The 23,110-nt window shown below is 42.8% G+C and overlaps 2 protein-coding genes across 2 annotated transcripts in view; one reads left to right on the top strand and one right to left on the bottom strand.

Moving 5' to 3' along the window:
- Positions 1-11,618, bottom strand: part of SELENOF (selenoprotein F) — a 35,115-nt gene extending 23,497 nt beyond the window's left edge. The window contains exons 1-2 of the mRNA XM_066623322.1: positions 11,515-11,618; positions 8,493-8,660 (exon numbers count right to left, since the gene is read on the bottom strand). Coding sequence (XP_066479419.1) covers positions 8,493-8,660; positions 11,515-11,562 — 216 coding nt within the window. The 5' untranslated portion in view covers positions 11,563-11,618. The remainder of the gene's footprint in view (positions 1-8,492; positions 8,661-11,514) is intronic.
- A 566-nt stretch (positions 11,619-12,184) lies between these two features.
- The window catches only part of HS2ST1 (heparan sulfate 2-O-sulfotransferase 1), a 120,837-nt gene continuing 109,911 nt past the window's right edge, over positions 12,185-23,110 (top strand). The window contains exon 1 of the mRNA XM_066625689.1: positions 12,185-12,516. Within this exon, the coding sequence (XP_066481786.1) occupies positions 12,393-12,516 (124 nt within the window). The 5' untranslated portion in view covers positions 12,185-12,392. The remainder of the gene's footprint in view (positions 12,517-23,110) is intronic.

Genomic DNA, 23,110 nt, shown 5'->3' with positions numbered 1-23,110 from the left:
AATAGCCATAGTTACCAAGGGTTTAAATTTTCTAACTCTAGGCACTGTGAGGAAACTGAAGCTCTACTTAACAGGAATCCCTCACATTTTCCATCCATGAACTCTGATGTCATTTCCAGATATAGCTGCAAGAAGAAAAAATGTTCATGGTTTAAGGTAACACAGGTAACACAGAAGGAACACACCTTCTCAGGTGGGAATTTGATAGGATTTGACACAGAATTTTCTCATATGGGCATGGGAAGCAACAGTGAACCCAGAGTGAGTATTCAATGGGTAGTGAATGGCTACTGGGGCTCAGGCTAATTTCCAATTGGTTCATATTTCAAATGATCTCCTAGATTAATGCTCTTAAACTTCTCAGAAGTTCAGGAAACACTGAGTCTTTGCAGGGGCAGGATAAGGCAGCAACATGATCCCCAGGATGGTACGGCTGCTGGGGACAGAAAGTTCTGTTTTGTTGTTGTTGTTTTTACTTACCTCTCTGCCTGTGCTGGCCTCTAGGGTGTGCAGGGAGTCCCGCAGACACCTCTTCTAAGGCTTGGTAAGCCTTGCAAAGTTTATAATAGTGATCGGAAACCACTTCCAGTTTTCGATAGTGAAACCAGAAGTGGTTTCCGATTGCTATTTTAAACTTTTCTAAGGTTTGGGGAGCCCTGCAGAGGTGTCTGCACACCCGAGGTGGGCACAGGCAGAGGTAAGTTAATACCCCCACTCTGACCCCTGAAGCAGTGTGATCCCGGAGATCGTGTCTCTGCCTTCCCCCCGCACTGCCCTTTAAGGGGCCAGGATCAAGTGGTTCCCAAGCTGGTGGGTCATGACCCATCAGTTTGGAAACCAGTGATATAGAGACAAGAAAATAAGGAAATTGATCTGCTCTTGTTGAGGAAGATGCTGTGTAAACTTTGAATGATATTCATTTGTACATCTTTGCAGGACCAGCCCAAGACTTCCTGGCATCTGAGGCAGTGTGCCAAATGCTGCCCCCAACCTGGTACAGTGCCACTGTCTGCTCCTAGTCCCCTGCACTTCCACCTGTGTCTCCCACTTCCTTTTCCAATCAAGGGAATGGGTGGGGGAGGGAGGAGGATCGATGGAGGCAAGTGAGGGGATGGAGGTAGGCATTCCTGCCAATCTGTTGCTTGAGGTGACCAGCTGGTCTCACGGATGGGCCAGCCCTGCACTTTTGTGTGCAATGAACCCTAGTTGGGAAGATTAGTATATACACCTGAGTGTTCAGAAGAGTACTACTAGCCTGCACTAAGAAACCACCCAACGAATGGGGAAATGTACAATACATCATAACACTTAAGCAACAACCTCTAAAGGGTTAGCTGGATGTTAGTATATTGTATACTGTCACACATATATTTCTGTGCTAAAAACTACTCAGACTAGCAAACTCTGTAAAACTGACAGTCCAGTGATAAAAAAATGGACTATTTTAAAAAATCTACTTTCTTATCCAATTTGTAAATACATTAATTATGCTTGTTACTCTCCTGATGCTTGTTACTCTCCGACTGCCCTGACCTCGTATCAGCAACTTTATTAAATTAGTACTTAACAAGGCCTCTTACAAGTCAAACATGATTTGTTTTAAAATATTGCTTTGTGATGCAGCCCTCAGAGTTGAGAGAAAACACCAATCAAAAAGGACACTGGAGTCAGAGTGTGTGAAGGGTCACCATAAATGAACTTTCATCCTCCTCACTATGCGTTTTGATTAACCCCACAGTCTTGACTGTTACAGGACTGATCGGTCTGTACGCTCATCTCTGAAGCAAAATGTCAGTGTTCTCTTCCTTGCAATTTTCACACATCTGTTCTTCCAACATGTTCTAATGCTAATTAGAATGATTTCTAATGCTATTGAGTCACCAATGGAACAAGATATTTGGCAACAATTTCAAATCTCACGTTTGCCTTCAAAGTGTCTATGTGGGGTGGGCATTTCTAAGTGAGTCATGGTGGGTGGGAAGGGTGCATGTGCACATCCTGCCCCACACCACACTACTTTTTGTCTACAATCTTTCCTTTGGTTGCTTTATCGCTAACATAACTCCATGACTAGATTGACTGATCAAGTGTAAACAGGGCTGGGATGAGGAAGACAGAGAAAAAGAGGGGGCAGGAAAGGGTTAAGCACGTTCTCATAGCTGGCTTGTTCCCTGAAATTTCCCACATGTGCACGCATGTTAGAGCTCCTGGTTGGAATGGGCTTCCTTAATTTAAGTATTAAAACTGTAACGTTTAAAAGGAGACACTGAATTTCAGAAGTACTCACTAAAGGAGTGAGGGACATTTGCCAGGAGCATGGTGAGCAAATTTATATACTCCTGCTAACAAGCAATGAATACAAAAGCAGTTACAGATAATGATAGCACAATTCTAGGCATGTCTACTCAGAAGTAAGTCTCAATCCAAAGGGATTTACTCCCAGGTAAGTGTGTAAAGGACTGCAGCCTTAAAGCCCAATCCTGAGCTCCACGCATCGGCCTACTGCCGGCACGCATTGTTGCAAACGTGCCATAAGACACGTTTGCGAGCACTAACACTGGGCAAGCGCCTGGTGGTCAGGGACCACCAAGCAGCAGAAAGGAAAGTGGGGGTGTGGGGGAGGCAGGGAGGAGGTGTTCCAGGGAGGGGGGAGGGGGCAGAGGGCGGGGATAGGTGTGAAGGGGAGACAGGAAGAGGGCAGGGGGAGGTACACCAGAGTGTTACCAATAAGGGCTGTTTTGTATAGGGGAATAATTACACTGCCCTTATTGGAAACTTCAGAACCATTGGCTGGATTACAAGATGACGTAACGCAGAGAAATTCCCTTTTAGCTTAAGGAGGAGACTGAAAAAAAGATAACTTTTAATAAAAGATTATATTTTTATTACAAAAACACACAGGTAAACATAATGCACATGAAAAATGATGAGTCTTGGTCCTACTACTTGCATCTAGTGTACCTAGCTTTATGGTGGTTGCATATGAAAAGTATTTGGTGCATCCAAGGAAATTAGAAAGGGAACGGTTGTAGGGAAGGATTTTAGGGGTCCCTGGTCTGCCAAACCCAGTTGCTAACTAAAGATGGGGAGAGAAGGGGAGAAAAAGAGGGGGGGGGGAAGAAAGGAAAAAGTCCCAGATGCGAGATAGTTACCTGACTTGTAGAGCAGTTGGATGGGGGGTGGGAGAGTCCTGTGGAGGACCCTCTGACATGGAGGGAGAGCCAGCGAGAGAGAGAGCATGTGGCAGCCAGCCTTCTCTTAAAATGGGTTTTTGCTGACCTAGAGCTGACCTGGATGTGACCTAGAGCTGACCTGGATGTGCTTGCTTACTACACACAGTGAGGTACTTGGAATATGTAAAACACTGAAAGGATTATCAGCAAAATTCAATAGGGTCAAATGACTGTCTTCCTAGCTGGGGCAACTTACAATACAGTAACCCAGGAAAGCAGTTCAAATTTGCATAGAGTGCTTAAGCAGCGATTGAGTTAAAACAATACAATTAATACAGTAATGTAGGAGACACTTAAACAATGATTTACTATGCCAGCCTAGAGAGGTGGATGTTCTTCCTCCTAGAGAGGTGGATGTTGTAACTATGAGCTTGTGGCTTGACCTGATTGTGACCTGTGTGTTGAGGTTTAATGTGTTTGCATAAACAGTGATTGGATTAAGAGACACTTCTGCATAAACATTGATTAGGTTAAAACAATACAATGAATATAGTGACCACATGGAAGTGGAGGTTGTGTAATCCATGAGTTTGTAGCTTGACCAGAGTTTTGGAGTTTGGCCTGTGAGAAGTTTGGCCTGCAACCAGATAGAAAATCACAACTAAGGAAAAAGGGGATTTTCACGTAACAAGAGGGAGGGAGGCAAGACCGGTGGAGCGATCCAAAGCCTCCGTGTCAGGTTCGGCGCCTGACACGAAGGCTATTACCTCACTGCCAACCTTTTGGTTGGCAATGAATTGAGTAGCCCCATTGTGGGGCTACTGCGCTTACCTGCCCGCAGCAGCCTTGGGTGCGCAGGATGCGGCAGCAGCCGTTTTCGGTGCTGCCTGAGCCATGCACCCAGGCTGCTCAGGATTGGGCTCTTAGACTCTGTTTCGTTGGAGATAAGACAAGATCTTAAGTCAAAGATCTTACGACAAGATCTTAAGTCAAAGGCTTTCTGGAATAGCTGCATGAGTTGAAGTTGTCTCCAAACATTGCACTGACTGTCAAAGTAGAATTTTAGCAAGGTACTCCATGTGTCATACACCTGCCAAGCATCAGGAAGGTGACACTTGAAAGAAATGACTGATAATACTTAATGTTTAAATATAGTGAGCATGGAAACTGCCACCAGATTTGGATCCAATTTTATTGTATACTATTAATCAGTTAAAATAATACGGTCCTGGAATATTCATTGTTCAGCCCATGACGATAAAACTGATGATGTACAGAATTAAAACGAAAGAGAATTCTTTGAGATGGAAACAACAGATCACCGACAAACGGCAGCGAGTCTTTCTATTTCCTAGAGAACATTTGTTTGATAAAAAACTGCCAAGATTCAAGTAACAAAGATGGCAGGCAGTCCCAGCTCATGCCTCTTTCAAAGATAAAATATTCAGAGAAGCTTCCATTTGTAAGTAATTCAGCTCTCAAGTCTCTATAAATAAGTTCCAGATAACATATTTTGCTCCCCGAAGCAGAGAATTTCTGAAACACTGAGCATACAATTCAAGGGCACTTGATTGAAGACCTTCTCTGAATCAACAGGAATACCCACAGGGCACTCTCAACATAATGAATATTGAGAACTCATCTACTAAAAATAGCAGGTTAGCTTTGAACAAAGCTATGTTGTTTCTCAGTGGGAATAAAACTGAGAGGAGAAAAAAGAAATATCACACATCCAAAGTTAGCGTGGCTTAAACTGGACAACACATCTACTAATTATAATAAATATATCTGGAGACCCTTGAAAATCCATAGGAGATTATGATTTATGTGTCAGTTAAAGGATTCTCTCCTTTCAATTGGAAAGTTGGCCCAGTCTTCACTTTCTTTGCATTTTTTAAAGAGTTGCTGAAGGGCTGGCCCTGCTTTGCCACTGGAGTAAAAGTGGCAAAACAGGGAATTGAGGTCAGACTGTGTGTGTCTTTTGGTACAGTTCATAATGTACTTGTATCCCTTCAGTTGTTGAAGGAGAAGCCCAGATTCACTGCTGGAGCAATCTGAGAATTGATAAGGGAAACTACCCATCTCTCTTTTGACCTCAATTTGTTCTCCACCCCAACAGATGAAGGCTACCACATACCCATTGATTTTTGCTATCAAGGATTCCAAATAGCTTCAGTGCCCCCCCCCCACACCCACCCTTTGTTTGCCCTGTACTGGGGAAAGGTAGGAATTGTTCCAATATCACTATTTTTCTTAAACAATAGGGAACAGAGACTCTTTCCTTCTCTGAACAACCCATGATCCTGCATTACAAATAAATAATGCTTGCGCAGTGCAAACAACAGTGACGGATTTTAAAAAGGCAAGAAAGCCGGTTCCAAAATGAAACATAAATCTTCTCCTTTTAACTTCAAATGTAATACTTTCGCAATATAAAGCCACAAAAAACTATTTGGCTCTATACGTTACTAACAAGTAGGTTTTAAAATACAGGTCCAGCCTATTTATACACGGATATTTTATACACGGATTTGACGCAACACGAATGGTCCCTGCAAATGAGAAGGAATGTGCTGATTCCTGGAGAAGAGGAAAATGTATCCCTTTAAAATCAGTTTTAAAAACTGAACAGTCCTTTAACAATAGCCTCCTTAAAGGGGGGGCAGCTGGCTGACAATCCATCAATCCTTCTTTCCAGCGGACACCTCCCTTCCCCCCTGGGCACGAGAAAGAAAGTTGATCACTATGCATTGGTGAAGGGAGGGGCTGAGTGTAAGCTCTCAGCTCTTTGTAAGCTCTTGGAGGAGGACTGATTGATGGATTGTCTTCTTAATGACTCTTATCTTACATCACAAAGGTCATCAAGGCTGTTTTTAAATCAAAGAAACTTTGTTTTTTAAATTGATGTGCTATAGTTTTTTGCCAAGCATTTTGAGTGCTTGAAAGGGAACCCATGCGAATAATGAGGCTCAACCTGTATACCTACAGCAGCTACAACCAAAATGAATTTAGACTGCAATCCTATACACATTTATTTGGGAGTGAACCCCATTAAATCCAGTGGGTCATATTTCACAATAGACAGACACAGTTAAAATCCCTTTCGTGTAGCCACTTCCATAGAGATTAATTTTGGTCTACCAGGGAAAAATAATCAGAAGTAGAATAAAACTTTCATTCAGGCCAATTAACAAAAAAACCAAAACAAAAAAAATCAGAAGATTGCAAGCAACTTTTTCTTCTCCAGCTACATGTGAAACAAAACCTGGGGGAAGAGAAACCTAACAGGACACGACAAAACTGCTCCAAATCCTGCAACTTGTAACAGTCTTAAGATGAGATGTAGAAGGTTTTGTGAAGCCTTACAGCACAATCCTATGCATGTCTACTCTGAAGCATGCGCTATTGAGTACAATGGGACTTGCTTCCATGTTCATATACACAGAACTGAGCCTTTTTTTTAGCCTCCGATAGGCACAAAACAGTTTTTCGATAACACCAAGGGAAACAAAGAAACAAAAATGGCAAGGCTCTCAGCTCTCTAGTACAGTTAATTACTTCCAAGTCTACATTTACAATGCAAATCATTCTCAGAACTTTCTCATTCTTTTTGGAAAATTATCCCCCTATTTTGCTTGAACTGCCAGATGAAATCTCCTTTCTTTTCACTGCCTCCTGAAAGTGCCTAGTATTTATCTTTAGGTAGTAAGCTTAGAGGCAGGTCCTGGCGTATTTTTAATTTCTTTATAGTATCTGAACATTTAGGCAAGCCTGCATCATCATCTCAAGTTTTCCTAAGACTACAGTTTTATGTTCTGTACCATAAAATGTAAATTCTGCACAAAACATATAGATTACTGTGAAACAGTCTGTGATCACAAAATATCATGCACAAACAAAAAAAATCGACAGTGGGTGTATTGGAATCAGTGGCTATAGCCAATCTAGGCACATTCAGGTGAATCATTCTCATTTTTGATCACTCAGCAGCATGAACTTTTGACCCGCACCAAAAGCATCTTGAGAACACATCCCCACAATGGCATCACTCTTTGTAAAATTGTTCATGAACACATATGGATTGGGCATGACAAAATACAAATACACGTTGCAAAGTGTAAATCAAATCCCCTTGAACTTCCACCTTACTGAAGAAACAGATTATTTTGTTACGCTTGCACAGAAGAATAGATATTGAGAAATGAAAGATATTGAGATAATCTTGGAATCCTTTCAACTGCTGCTATCAAGAATCCTTTCAACTGCTGCTATCAAGAAGTGTTGCTTTACTATTCAACCTGATCCAGCAAAGGATGGATGCATGTTGAAATTCCTTATGTGTACACGTGTATGCTTTTGTGCTGCATTGCGAAGTTTGTGTGCAGGTTTGTGGCTCCGTGCAGATTTGTGTATCTAACCCAAAATGAGCATTTTGATGGGAGACTTTCATTTATTCTGTATAATGCAGCAGGGAGAGTACAATTCCATATATGCCTGTGAAGAGAATGAGCATCCCCAACTATCATCTCACATTATATACATCCCACCTTTCTTCCTCACGTTAGGGGCAGCCAAAGTGGCTTTCAAAATAAAAACACAATACAAAATGGAAGATTAATACTAAAACATAAAACAATTAAAATGATGAGAGATCAAACCTCAATGGATCAAGCAAAACGATTAAAATTATAATCATTAAAATTGTCTGCCCATGTGACAGTGAATGCAATCTATATCTGAACAGAGACTGGCAAGCATTCTAACTAAAAGTATTTCATTATAAACCTTAGGAGTTGTCCATCTGGCCCAAATTCTAGCTATTCTGAAGTGAAAGACGAGTGAAACAAAGTCTTGCATAATAAAAGGGTACAATACAGTATATATAACTGAAATCAGGTCACCCTGTTTTAATACCTTGTGTTTTAATGCATTGTCTACTTCAAAAAATAAAGAACTGGTAAACAAACTAAGCAAACCATTTTCACTAAAGAACAGTTGTATACAGTACCTTCAAAGGGTTTTACATGAAGTCAGATATTCTAAAGTTGTTCAGCTTTCACTCACTGTATAAAAACCTCTAAAATTCCTGCTCCCCCAGCATGTAGAAAGCAGACAAAGCAAACTCCTGTTTTGATCATTGGAATCATCAGCAGTAGAGACACCATTATGAGAATCACCATACCAGCACGCTGTATATGTGTGTGTGCTAAAAGACTGCATTAATGCAACTGCGCAATCAAAGAATACTGGGTCTGATAACTGAGCCAATTTTAAATATAAGCCTAGTTTGTTTACTGTAAGCATGATTATCAAACCTACCTTTCTGGTTTCAGATTGAGCTTCTTCTTGGCAGCATTTTCTACAGAATGGATCCAGCTGACTCAAGCTAAACTGACTAAGAAGATCACAAGAACTGCACAGCAAGTTACTGGAAAAGCCCATCTCTCTGCAGGCCTCCGAAGATAACTCTGCCCCATATACAGATATCTGAAAAAAATTAAGAATTTACACAACAAATTAAAAATAACAATCCTCAACCAAACAGCACCCAACTGTAACAAATTGCCACTTACAGCCCAATCATAATTCCTCATGGCAATACAGTGGCACATTCACTGTATCCCGCAGGAGAATATCAGTTCCCAGAGGCCTCCTCAGGATAAGGGAACATATTTTCCCCTTGTCCCGGGGTAAGCCCGTGCTGGACTGCCACGTCTACTTGGATTTATGCCAGAGATATTGATGGCACAAATCCGGAACCTGGGTTGGGGGACTGAGGATGAAAAGGGGCTTAGGATTCAGCAGATGGCCCTGCCTCTGACCACTTCCTGGTTCAAATCCATGTTTCCCGTACGTCACTGCCCTGTTCCACCCACCCCCATCTCCCTCCTGCCCCTGCACACATTGTGCAGGTGGGCATCCAGTGGCTGCTGAACACATGGAGCTAGTCACTTGCCCATTGTGGTCGCAACCGGGCCATGTGCTTCAGCGTGTGGCATACTGTGACTGCTGGAAACCACCTAATGCCACTGGACTGCTTGTTTGAGCAGCGCAAGGCGCTGATAGGATTGGGATATTAGTGAAAGACAAGAGTACTCCAGAAGCTAGCAAAAACAACTTCGTTGTTGTACTTTTGGGAGTTAGCCCTCATTATAGATTTTTTTTTGCTTTTTCAAAATGCTATTTTATATTGTTACATTATATTATTCTTTTATGGAAACTGATTGTATACCACTAAGGGCACAGTCCTAACCCCTTATGTCAGTGCTTTCCTGTCAGTTTCACAAACCACCAAAAATGACCATAGAACCACCAGTTTGAGCCATAGAACCACAGTTTGGCCCACCACCACCAGGTGGGCCATAGAACCACAGTTTGAGAACCACTACCCTATGGACATATCAAATTGGCTGCACAACTCTTTGGATCTTAGTTATATCCTATTAATGTCAATTTTACTTGATCCCATGGAAAAAGTTTATATCAGAAAACATAACTCTACATTTAACAAATAAACTTCGAATTCCAGTCCGTAACTTGACAGTTCGAGATGCCAAAGCATGGAGGGAGGTGACAAAATTATGAATGATTAAACCATTTCTGCCCAACGCTGCATACACGCAGTGGTGTAGCTAGTGAGGGGCAGTTTGCCCCAGGTACCAGCCTTGGGGGGGGGGTGACACCACAAATGACCCAACATCGCTACCATTGTGGAAGTTAGGAGTAACCCCATCATGCTATATATAGTTGGATGTGGAATTTCCAGCAGAATTTCTGCAGTGAAATATCTCCTTTCCATCACAAGTTATGGCCCAAAAACAAGAAACAAAAAAATGCATGGAGCCCTATGGAAAGTGAAACTGAGCAGTACCATGTGTTTACTCATGAGTAAGCAAAAGTGGCTTGGCTCCTGGTCAAGTCAAGCAAAGGGGAATGCAAGGCTAGCTGCATGGTCCCAATCTGAAGAAAGTGGAGCTCAACAAATGCTCCAGAAGGCAGAAACTCCCCCCCCCCCAAAAGAATAAAACAGAGGCTTCAGCTGGTAAGGTTCATTTTATTTTTTAGACTTGAAAGCCAGGTGGGTCCTGATAGTGCTATGCTTGAAATATAAGAATTTACACTGAACTGGGCACTGGGAAGGGCTGAAAATCTCACTGCTTTATTTGTAGGGGGGTGTTATAGCAGGCAGGCTACAGAGAAAATTCACTTGGTGAAACAGGCTGGCTTCCCCTTATTTAATTATCAGTTTTTCTTTAGTTTAATTATTTATAATTATTTATTTTATTTTGCTCGATGATGTCACTTCCAGCCATGACATCACTTCCGGTGGGTCATCGACAGATGTCATTCTAAAAAGTGAGTCCCAGTGTTAAAAGTTTGAGAACCACTGCCTTAACTCAAAACAGGCCAATGAGACATCCGGATGGAGTGGTGACACCCTAGTGACCAAAATTCTGGAAATTGTGGCTTTTAGAATAATACCATCATGTTATATAGCACTGATGTGAAATTTCATCCATTGCTTGTGGGGAAAAACTCACTGCATTTCTTTTCTGACCATTATTATTATTCATTTCATGTCATGACTATTACTATCTCTGTCTCACCTACCTCACAGGGTTGTTGTGAGGACAAAATAAGGGGAGGAACCATGCACACCACCCTGAGCTCCTTAGAGGAGGGTGCTATAAAAATGTGAATTAATGAATAACTAGATAATTAATTATGTCGTATAGGGTGACAAAAATGTATGGGCCCTGGTGTCACATGACCTAGCTAGGCCACTGCATACATGCAATAGGGATCAAATGTGTACAGTATGGGCAGAAATGGGTTAAAACAGAGATAAATAAAGACACATCTGCTTGCTACTTGTTTCAACTAAGTATCCCTGCAGTGGGCTTGGCAGACTTGGAGATCAACAGCCCACTCCTATTCTTGTCTACTCAGAAGTAGTTCTCATCCTAGTCAATGGGCTTTACTCCCACGTAAGGGCAGATAGGATTGCAGCCTTAGAGCTCAAGCCTACGTATGTCTACTCAGAAGTAAGTCCCATTCTAGTCAATGGGGCTTACTCGCAGGTAAGGGTGGACAGGACTGCAGCCTTAGAGCCTACTCCTTCACCTTACTCAAGAGTAGGTGCCATTGAAGGCAATGGGGCTTACTTCCAGGTAAGCGCGGACAGGACTGCAGCCTTAGAGCCCACTCTATGCATGTCTACTCAGAAGTAAGTCCCACTATAGTCAATGGGGCTTACTCCCAGGTAAGCGCGGACAGGACTGCAGCTTCAGTCCTTATGGTCCTGCGACCCCCGTCCTCCCGCCCCGAGGGCGCTCCTCACCGCCTGCGCCACCGCACAGAGCCAAAGCCAGCAGCGTCCCAACTCCATTGCTCCTCTCCGCGGCCCGAGTGCCACACCAACAACGCCCGGCACCCGGGAAAGGCCCTGGGGGCCCTTCAACGTCCGGGGCGCCCGGGCAGCGCCTGATTGGAGTGGAAGGGGAAACACCGCTGGGCCCGCGCAGTGGCCATGAGGAAGACTATGAGACCCACCAGCTACATGAGGGGACTCCACAGTGTTGGTCGGGCCGCACTGAACGTCGCCTCAGAGCCCCTCAGGTGCTGATTCTATTCAGGCATCACCTGGGATAGCGCAGTGGGGGCTTCGTCTTCGTGCCTCACAATCGCTGGCGGCGGCGACGTCATGATCGACGAACCGCACCACCAATGAAACCGCGGGAGAGTCCGCTTAAGCACCAATCTCCTAAGGAAAGGTGGCCGGGCCTTCGGGACCAGCCGGCCCAATCAGGGCACCGCGTCTGCAGGCGGGGCGCCGGTTCGGGCTCCTCGAGTGAGCGTTGGTGGGCGGGCTGACATCTGGAACAGCCAATAGGGTGCGGCCGTTGGGGAGCCCGCCACCAATCGGCGCGACCCCTGCGTTCCGGCCGGTCAATGGTGGGAGCGGTGGGCGTGAGCGAGCCCGGGCGTTCGGTTGCTGAGCAGCGCACGCAGACGGGCGGCGGGGGAGGGGCAGGAGCGGGGCGCGCGCAGGGGGTCGGCGGTTGGTGACGGTTGGTGGCGGTTGAGGCGTCTCCCGCTTCCCCCCCCCCCGCGGCGCCGCCCGCCCGCAGCGGCTCTCCCCAGTCGGGCCGCGCGTGATGTCGTGATCCCCGGGCGGACGTGCGACGAGCGGCGCTCAGGCGGCGGCTGCGGCTGCCGATGGGGCTGCTCCGGATTATGCTGCCGCCCAAGTTGCAGCTGCTGGCGGTGCTGGCCTTCGGCGTGTCCGTCCTCTTCCTGGAGAACCAGATCCAGAAGCTGGAGGAGTCCCGCGGCAAGCTGGGTGAGCCGGCGCGGGAGGGCGGCCTGGGGGACCTCGGCTGGAGGGGCGGGCTGGGCAGAGACCCGCTGCCCCTTCCCCTGGAGGGGGAGTTGCGGGGGGCGGCTTCGGGGTTGACAGGTGCAGAAGCGGGGGCAGCCTTGCCCCGTGCCTGTCGCACGTCCTCCTGTCCAGTGGCTGTCGGTGCCATTTGGCGGGGCTGCTGTGCGTAAGAGGGTAAGGCTGCAATCCTGTCCGCACTTACCTGGGAGTAAGCCCCATTGACTTTAATGGGACTTACTGCTGAGTAGACATGCCTAGGTTTGGGCAATGTGGCTGCAGTCCTGTACACACTTTCCTGAGAGTAAGCACCGCTCAGCACAATGGGACTTGCTTTTTGGGTAGACAAGTTTAAGATTGTGCTGTAAGGCTACAAGCCTATGGGTGGTTTTCTGAGAGCAAGCCCCATTGGGTATGAAGGGACTTACTATTGGGTAGACCCACTTAGGGTTGGGCTGTTAATACATGCCATTTCTGCCCAATGTTGCATATATGCAGCAAGGATCCAGTGTGTACACCTGTGGGCTGGGCAGAAATGCGGTTAATTTAACTGTAGATAGCCACCCTGGCTTTGGAGATGATCAGTGTGTGTGGCCGCATTGGGCAACCAGCTATAGCGTGTTCACTGTGGGAACTAGAGATGCATACGTTCACTCTGACTGTAAAATTAAAAAGATGCCTATTTTTTTCTGGGGAGGGACGAAATTTTATGTTTAAATCCAGTGTCAGCTGTTAATCCCCCATCAGTCTCTGTGCTGTGTAGTTTATCTGAAGAACAGAGGGGTGATGTCTTGAAATCAGCCACCCAATGCCTTTTTTTCTTCCTCTGTTAAACATACTAAGAAGAACACCTTCTCTTTAAAGTTAAAACTTTGTAATAAGGAGTGGAATGCAAGGGGCAATAGATAACTGGATCTTGGTATAATTAGCATGCACTAGAAGAGGCTTCTGACATAGGTTTTTGTAGTTAAGAGAGATCAGGTATGTATGATCTGTTATACAGTATATTATGCTTCTAGTATTTCAAGTTTAATCCGCCTTTCCTCAAATGAGAGCAGTGTATATTGGTTGTCCATTTCTCTTCCTGACAACATTGTGAGCAATAGTGACTGACTCAAGATCACCTAGTGAGCTTCATGGCTCAATAGAGATTTAAATTCGGTTCTCTAGTTATAGTCCATTGCTTTAACCACACTAGCTCTTATATCATTGGTTCATTGTGTCACCCACAAAGGCTCCCACTGGCCTCCCTGCCTGGGCATCGCAGTCTCCTGGTGGACATGCAACTAGGTGGATGGGTTTCATAAGTGTTGTTCTAAAACTAAAAAGTGTTAATGTTTTGTTTAAAGGGGTAACAGATTGCCCTAGATTGGTTTATGGGGTTTACAAATGAATCCTGCTCTTTACAAATGAAACTTCAATTGTATTTGACCCTAGAAGTTAATATGTGTTGAATAACCTACCACATGTCTTACAAATAGAAACAGGAATATGTGTGTGATTGTTTTAGGGAATACAAATTTATACCGCATGTGTATTCACAGTGCAGTCCTCCTGCATGTCTACTCAGAAATGTCCCATTGGCTTTTCATTGGGGGTATTATACATCAGATGTCCACTGACAAAGTGCTAGTGCCACTTTGAGTTCTTGCAACTGTGCTCTTGAGCAGTGGCCTCCAAGATTGCTGCTGGAAAATCCTTCCCCAGTGCAACTGGAGCTTAGTGTTCTGCCAGGGAGCCTCCTTTCCTTGCTGTTGATCACCCCCAAACTTCATGCTGGTCAGCCTTGTCTGCCCAGAAATCCAGGTATAAAGCCTTCTGGGGTGACAAAACTTGGCGTGAAATTTGGGGGTGATTGGCAGCACAGAGAGGAGACTCCTGGCAGAACAGTAAGCATTCAGGGGAGGGATTGTGGGGCCGCTTTCAGATACAGGAAGTTGGACTAGATGGGCCTATGGTTCTTATGTTCTTATGATTGGGCTGCAAGAGTTTAACTGTTCTTTATTAACATGCTGTGATTACTTGTGCAGTTGTATATTTTGTCAGCCTTTTTCTAATGAGAGCTAATTTAGCCACACTGGCACTTGAGTAATCATACATCTCATTGAAGCTTGGACACTTTGCCTAGCAGTTATTATTAAAGATCCATTGATGTATATGTTGCTTTAAAGACTTCTTGAGGTCCAGGGTTGTAATGGATTTTTCTTTAGTATTTTAATAGCAGTTGTTTAACTGTGTGTTTTTAGCTTATGCTCATTCAGTTACTGCTGTTAAAAATGTACTTTGTCCTTAATACTTTTGCATAACTTCTTCAACTAATTCCTATGAGATGGCAAATGAACATTTTGTATGATCAAGGAGTACTTACAATTTGAGGAACATTACAGGGCTCATATGGTCAGAGGGCATCAAATAGAACTTTGCCCATGTGGGCTCAGTGGCTGATACTGCTGAAATGTAGGATAGCTTCTCCTGGATCCTAGTGCATAGTTATTTAAAGTATTTATACCTCTCATTTTCCCTCTCCATGAGGGGAGCTTTAGGTGGCTTACAATATTTTTTTCTGCATAGTAGTAGTTCTGTCCCTGTGGGGCTTGCAGTCATAAATATGTGGGGGATTAAAAGAGGACAATGGATGGATGCTAAAGATCTAATTCTCCTCTTCTGCCCATGTTTAAGGAGAGAGTAGCAAGTGGAATAGGTGGTGACGCTGGATCATTGCCCTGTTACTTTCTGTTTTTCCTTCTGTACTTCCCAGGACTGTTGTTTCTATAAACGCTGTCATAGCCATAATCGTATGTAGTGATTTCCAGTTCCTGGGTCCTGTAGGAAACCCATAATAAATATGTTTGATCTAATACATTCTGTGTATAATGCTTAATGTGCAAAATCAACTACTTTTTCTTCCAGTGTTCCTTCTTTTACATAAAAAGCAGTCTAGTTGTAAATATGTATGTTAGAAGACCATGGATAAAGAGTAATGTATCCTTTAACAAACTGCTCCTATTTATACCAGGTGCTATAGTTGTAATGTTAAAATAACAAACTTTATTCCCAAATCCCCTTTGATCATTTAAAAAAATAATGTATTTTTATCCATCCTACTTTGGAACAGTTGAATCCAATTTTGGTTGGTTAAAGAAATGATCACTGTAACGCTGAATGCTTTCTAGTAAAAAAATGCAAGTTGAAAAATAGTATCCAGAGATCTGTACAGTCACACATTCTAAACAAATAATATCTAGTCACTAGTCACCTAGTGAACACCCATGATACTGTGTTTAAGATGTAGGTCTGTATGGAACATATATAGTATTGTATAGACCAGTGGTTCCCAACCTGGGCTAGGTGTATCACCAGGGAAACTTACCTTTAGGAGTACTTGAAAAAGAATTGAATAATGGTGGGAAAAGGCAGGTCTGTATTAGAATGCCTTGCAGAGCTGGCAAGGAAGACAGCTGCAAAAGCTCCAGCAAGTGCGGTTTTCTGTTTATCAATTCATGTATTATCAGATATGGACCAGTAATTGAAAACGTAAATTTAAAATAACAGCAACTATGTTAATTACAGTTTGCTAATATGAGGGGTACCGTTTATGGAAATGGGACTGCCAAGGGATATATGAAAAAATGTTGGGAACCACTTGTGTAGATTACGCCAATAAAGGTGGCTCTACTACTTCTACTATTACTACTGCTGTATCTTGGGTAGTCTTGTGTATTAACTGGTCACATAGCTTCAGTTATCAACTGACGTTAAACGACAGTTGACACAAGTTAAGGCTTGGTTGTATAATTTTCTGCATAGTTTATGTAAACTTCAATACGCTTTTTCAGTGATCCATTCACTTTTGGTTCAAACTCTGAATGCGTGTTCTTTAAAAGAGTAATATTGGTAAGTCTGTAGTTTGACTAAAATAACTGCAGTCTAATTAAAAGTACTAAAAAAATTATACATTAGCATATAAAATCAGAGTACTGTGTATTTTTTTTCACTGCAGTTTTGTATTGACATTGAGGAAAAAATGGCTGCTTGACTTCTGCTGTGACACACAAAGCTGTATGACTCTAGCTTTGACAGTAAGAAACATTTCTTAGAGGATGGATGAGAAACTGTTGATAGAACTAGTTTTCTAGATACATTCTGATGGAACAATATTCTGACACGCAAGCAAGAATGATTTTCTACTTGGATCAAGATTTTAATTCTAGTTCAAGTAATGTAAAGTAACGAGCACATTAAGTTTCCCTCTACAAATGTAGGTGACAGTAGTTGAGTTTCTGTGTTGGTATAGATGGAAGTTGTTGCTTGATACAATTTGCCATCTTTCATGTTCCCAATTTAGCCTGCCTCCCTTCTTTAGGCAGCAACCCATTGAGAGCATTAGTAGGAACTAATTCTTTTAAAAATACTGATTTTAGTTGCATGCACAATTATGGTCATGTTGCGAAATGTAGCAGAGTGACTGATAATGTAGGGCCTGTTCAGTTGGAAAGAGAGAATTTGTACAGACTGAGTTTACATAAGAACAGCCCTACTGGATCAGGCCATAGGCCCATCTAGTCCAGCTTCCTGTATCTCACAGTGGCCCACCAAATGCCCCAGGGAGCACAGCTGATAACAAGAGACCTGCATCCCGATGCCCTCCCTTGCATCTGACATAGCCCATTTCTAAAATCAGGAGGTTGCACATCCACATCATGGCTCATAACCCGTAATGGATTTTTGCTCTAGAAACTTGTCCAATCCCCTTTTAAAGGCATCCGGGCCAGATGCCATCACCACATCCTGCGGCAAGGAGTTCCACAGAACAACCACATGCTGAGTAAAGAAATATTTTATTTTGTCTGTCCAACACTCAATTTTAGTGGCTGTCCCCTGCTTCTGGTGTTACGTGAGAGTGGTGTAAAGAGCATCTCTCTATCCACTTTATCCTTCCCATGCATAATTTTGAATGTCTCAATCATGTCCCCCTTCAGGCGTCACTTTTCTAGGCTGAAGAGGCCCAAACGCCGTAGCCTTTCCTCATAAGGAAGGTGCCCCAGCCCAGCAATCATCTTAGTTGCTCTCTTATGCACCTTTCCCATTTCCACTATATCCTTTTTGAGATGCGGAGACCAGAACTGGACACAATACTCCAGGTGTGGCCTTACCATCAGTTTTTACAGCGGCATTTTAATATTAGCTGTTTTGTTCTCAATACCTTTTCTAATGATCCCAAGCATACAATTGGCCCTCTTTTACGGCCGCTGCACATTCATCGACACTTTCATCGACTTGTCCACCACCATCCCTAGATCTCTCTCCTGATCTGTCACAGACAGCTCAGAACCCATTAGCCTATATGTGAAGTTTTGATTTTTTGCCCCAGTGTGCATGACTTTACACTTACTGACATTGAAGCGCATCTGCCATTTTGCTGCCCATTCTGCCAGTTTGGAGAGATCCTTCTGGAGCTCCTCACAATCACTTCTGGTCTTCACCATTCGGAAAAGTTACATATAACTTTTTATTTCTCAGTTTTATCTTGAAGGCCAACAATGCTTTATAGAATTTTGTTTTCGTGTGGGAGTTTTTTTTTAAACAGCCTTGTCCTGCTGAGTATTAATGCAAATATTAATTCAAATATTGGTGCAGTTGTATTAACGGTTCCCAGTGTTTTTGGCTGTGTGTATGCTGTTTGAGGATGAAGATGAACTTCATCTTTTGACACTCGTACAATTCAGCTTATAACTTTTTGTAAGTGTCTATTTAGATTATCATTTCAATTATCCTGATCGGTTGGATTACTATTGGAGAACATAGTTCTATATGCTTAAGTGTGCAGAAATGAAAATAGCAGCACAAAGTGAAGGGCAGCTTATCAGGTGTTCTGAAGAAACCTAGTTGGTTGATTATTTAGCAGTTAACACACAATGCTGCTGCTGCTGCTACTGAACATCTTCATACTAACTGTGCCTATAATAGTAGTACTTTTTTTACAGTAGTTTGAGTGTGCAAAGCGCTTCACCTGTCGTGTGTAGTATCTTGTCCTTACAACAACTCTATAAGATAAGTGGTATTCTCAGGTTACAGGTGGGGAGTTGCGCCTGAGAGGCTCGCGTGTGGTTCCCTAGTGAGAATTCATGGCAGAGGTGAGATTTGAACAAGGGAAGTACTGATTCACCAGTTGATGTCTTAGCTGCTGTTTTCCAATTGCTCCAACTCATATGATAGCACATTAGCTCTGGACAGGATCTAACTTTCTCTGTTGCTTTTTGGATTATATTAGGCAGTGGATTGTTTTGATGGTCCTGGAAACAATAATGTTGTTCTCTGCATTTGTGAGATGTTGTGCAGCATTCTCTACATACTATACTACATCCATTCTGCACACGAACACTTCAGTGTGTCAAAGTACAGAAATGCATAATTTTGAATTAACATTTCTCACCAAGCAAAAACTGTGATCACCTGCCCCTCCCTACTCCATGCACGTTGATCAAGCAGTGGTCAAAAGCACCACCTCATCTTCCTTTTCTAGGGGAAAAAGGAATCCATCTTGCCCACTTGGCCGCTGTTCAGCCAGAGTGCCCTGGTTGCCTCTGCCAGAAAGGGACTAAAGACATTCTCTCTCTTCCTGTCCTTTTGTGGAGTAGGTAAAGGGGGCAGGTGATCACTGGTTTGCTTATATACCTTAGCAATGCAGCATTCAAACTGTTTGCACCCTTTTTTCCAACCTTTGAAGTGTGGAGGGAAGTGGCAATAACTGTGCATTTCCAGGATGATCCCTGTTCACTCCATTACAATGCTGGAATATTGCCTTGTTCACTCCATTACAAGGTTGGGATATCCAAGTCTGGGATGTTGCCCTTGCTAGATGGTGGCAGCTTACTTGCTTTAAAAATGGAACTTGCCTCAATGATAGTGTGGCTGTAAACACAACTAGGCTAACTAGTTTAAGGTTAATTATCCTTTAAGGCTAACTATGTGTGCATGTGCATTGGTCCCACCTTTAATAAAGTGATGTCAATAAGGTGTAAGGATTCTAACATTTAATAGTGAATTACCAATGAAATACTAGCATGAAATATTGTCTTTCTTTTTTAAAATATGCAAATAGTAATATAAATTGTAAGAAGATGAACACTTGCAAAGTACAATGGGAATTGACAACATTGGCTAGTTACCTATAATCAGAACAATTGTTTGGGTTCCTGGTGAGAAAATACTTGGCCTATGAATTGAGTGATTTAACTGATTTGGTCCTTTGATTTGGCAAGAGATCTAAATGCTATAGAGGATATTACAGTGTTAACACATGCATGTTCTTGCATTTTAGGGGAAATAAAATATTCAGTAGGCTATAGTACATAAAAACATAAGAACAGCCCCACTGGATCAGGCCATAGGCCCATCTAGTTCAGCTTCCTGTATTTCACAGCGGCCCACCAAATGCTCCAGGGAGCACCCCAGATAACAAGAGACCTCATCCTGGTGCCCTCCCTTGCATCTGGCATTCTGACATAACCCATTTCTAAAATCAGGAGGTTGCGCATACACATCATGGCTTGTACCCCATAATGGATTTTTCCTCCAGAAACTTGTCCAATCCCCTTTTAAAGGCGTCTAGGCTAGATGCCAGCACCACATCCTGTGGCAAGGAGTTCCACAGACCGACCACACGCTGAGTAAAGAAATATTTTCTTTTGTCTGTCCTAACCCGCCCAACACTCAATTTTAGTGGATGTCCCCTGGTTCTGGTATTATGTGAGAGTGTAAAGAGCATCTCCCTATCCACTCTGTCCATCCTCTGCATAATTTTGTATGTCTCAATCATGTCCCCCCTCAGCCGTCTCTTTTCTAGGCTGAAGAGGCCCAAACGCCGTAGCCTTTCCTCATAAGGAAGGTGCCCCAGCTCCGTAATCATCTTAGTCGCTCTCTTTTGCACCTTTTCCATTTCCACTATGTCTTTTTTGAGATGCGGCGACCAGAACTGGACACAATACTCCAGGTGTGGCCTTACCATCGATTTGTACAACGACATTATAATACTAGCTGTTTTGTTCTCAGTACCCTTCCTAATGATCCCAAGCATAGAATTGGCCTTCTTTACTGCCGCCGCACATTGGGTCGACACTTTCATCGACCTGTCCACCACCACCCCAAGATCTCTCTCCTGATCTGTCACAGACAGCTCAGAACCCATCAGCCTATATCTAAAGTTTTGATTTTTAGCCCCAATGTGCATAACTTTACACTTACTGACATTGAAGCGCATCTGCCATTTTGCTGCCCATTCTGCCAGTCTGGAGAGATCCTTCTGGAGCTTCTCACAATCACTTCTGGTCTTCACCACTCGGAAAAGTTTGGTGTCGTCTGCAAACTTAACCACTTCACTGCTCAACCCTGTCTCCAGGTCATTTATGAAGAGGCTGAAAAGCACCGGTCCCAGGACAGATCCTTGGGGCACACCGCTTTTCACCTCTCTCCATTGTGAAAATTGCCCATTGACACCCACTCTCTGCTTCCTGGCCTCCAACCAGTTCTCAATCCATGAGAGGACCTGTCTTCTAATTCCCTGACTGTGGAGTTTTTTTCAGTAGCCTTTGGTGAGGGACCGTGTCAAACGCGGTGTACACTGTCAATCCCAGCGTATGGGATTACTAGCTTGTAACTTTCTCGTTTTAGTAGTTTGAAATCTGCAGATTTTGAAAAAGTGCAAAATAGATTTAGGCTTTTTCTCTCTTCAGTTGCATCTGGTAGTCCTCCACCACCTGCTTTCTTTGGCAGTATGAGTAGAATGCTGCACAACGCTCCTGACTTTAGTCCCCTCGATCTTCTATCCCGGTGGAGAAGTGCTAAAATACTCTCTGATCTCCAGTTTTGCACTTGATTTTAACCCAAAGTCTGAGAACTCTCAATTTTATTAGGGGCACATTATCTTGTATGCTTATTTTCCTGATATAAAGTCTTGCAGAGTATCATTTTGTCACTCACTAAGTTTTTTTTTTTTTTTGAGGTTGTATTTATTTTTTAATAACACACACATAAACATATAATATTGGCAGTCAGACCCATAAAGATTAGGTAATTACATCCAAAAATAGTTTCCAAATCTCATCAAATTTATCTAGAGATAGTTGACTTCTGAAAGAAATAAGTTCAAATGTAGAATGAGCTCTTAAATCTTCAATTCAATTTAAATGCGCAGGTAGGAATTTGTCTTTCCAAACTTTAAGAATATGACATTTTGCAACCATTAAGGCACAAACAGTCCACCTGCATTGACCTTCCGGCAGTCTCCATACATATGGCAAATAATTCAGTAATATATGTATATGAGTGAATTCAAACAAACACCACATTGTCATCGTACCAAGTCTTTAAGATCTTTATCACACATGCATTTTAGGCATCCAGCACTCTTAATACTACCTCTAATCTGTAGCCAAAAGGGTTGAATTACAGTACATGACCAGAAAATGTGAATGGTCTTCCGAAACTGAAGGATGCCAATGAATGATGAATTTCCACCACACTGCCAACATACCAAGTCTTTATTGAGACCTTTATCATACATGTGTTTTACATGTCCAATACACCTAAAAAGTATTGTTTGATGTCTCAGCCATAATTTTAGATCTATGAAAATTGTAATTGTATTTGCCAATATCTTTTTCTGTTGATTATCAAATATAGTCACTGTAAGTACTTGATTAAATGTTTTGATATTGATATTTTTGTTTGCCTTCGTTGAAGGTCCTAACTCACTGGTAGAGCACACAGTTCTCTATGCAGAAGGTTCCATTTCTAGCCAAAAGGTCTTTGGTAGCAGGCTTGGCAAGGACCTTTGTGTTTGAAACCTGTGAAAGTGGAAAATATTGGGATGGTGGACCAAGAATAAGGCAATGTAGTATGAATGATTATATGTTTACCCATGATATTTCTTTGAAGTGGGGCAGGAAAGTAGTTACATTTAAATCCCATCCCATTTGCAAGCATATGAAAAACTGTACGTGGGAAGCTTCTTGATTGCCCAAGCAATGTTTAATTTTTATGCTTCCAGCAGAATTGGCTCAGTTTGCAAGAAATGCTTGGTGGTCTGGATTGTCAACTTGTGCTGGTTGCTTGAACTTTTGATTTATCCATGGCATGCATTAGGAAGCCATAGTCAGCCATGGTTTTTCTGTGTATGAGCATGCTTTTGTATATTCAGAAGATATATCCCAAAGGTGTTGTAGGTTCTAATTTTCCTTTTGTGTCCCTGCATTATGAGTGGAAATTTCATTTTCTGTGTCATAATTCTGAGCTAGAAATAACAGGACACTTATTTTCTCCAGATGTACTGAGGAAGCCTGTAACCACTTTTGAAATCTAGCCAAGGAGAGTTAATGTAATGAATTTATATTTAATTTAGCTACATTAATGCACTCCTTTTGTTCAGCCACTAGCCAGCTTCACTGAAAAACTTCCTCCATCTCTAAATGCTGAGTTCATGAAAAGTCTATAATTGTTAATGTTTATCCAAGAGCTAAATGCAGGGAATGTGTCCTTGAAATAACTTTGGGAGATTCTA

This window comes from Tiliqua scincoides, chromosome 4 (assembly GCF_035046505.1).
Source record: "Tiliqua scincoides isolate rTilSci1 chromosome 4, rTilSci1.hap2, whole genome shotgun sequence".
Taxonomy (NCBI): Eukaryota; Metazoa; Chordata; class Lepidosauria; order Squamata; family Scincidae; genus Tiliqua; species Tiliqua scincoides.
The sequence above is the reverse complement of the archived record's forward strand: the minus strand, read 5'-3'. Positions and strand labels throughout refer to the sequence as shown.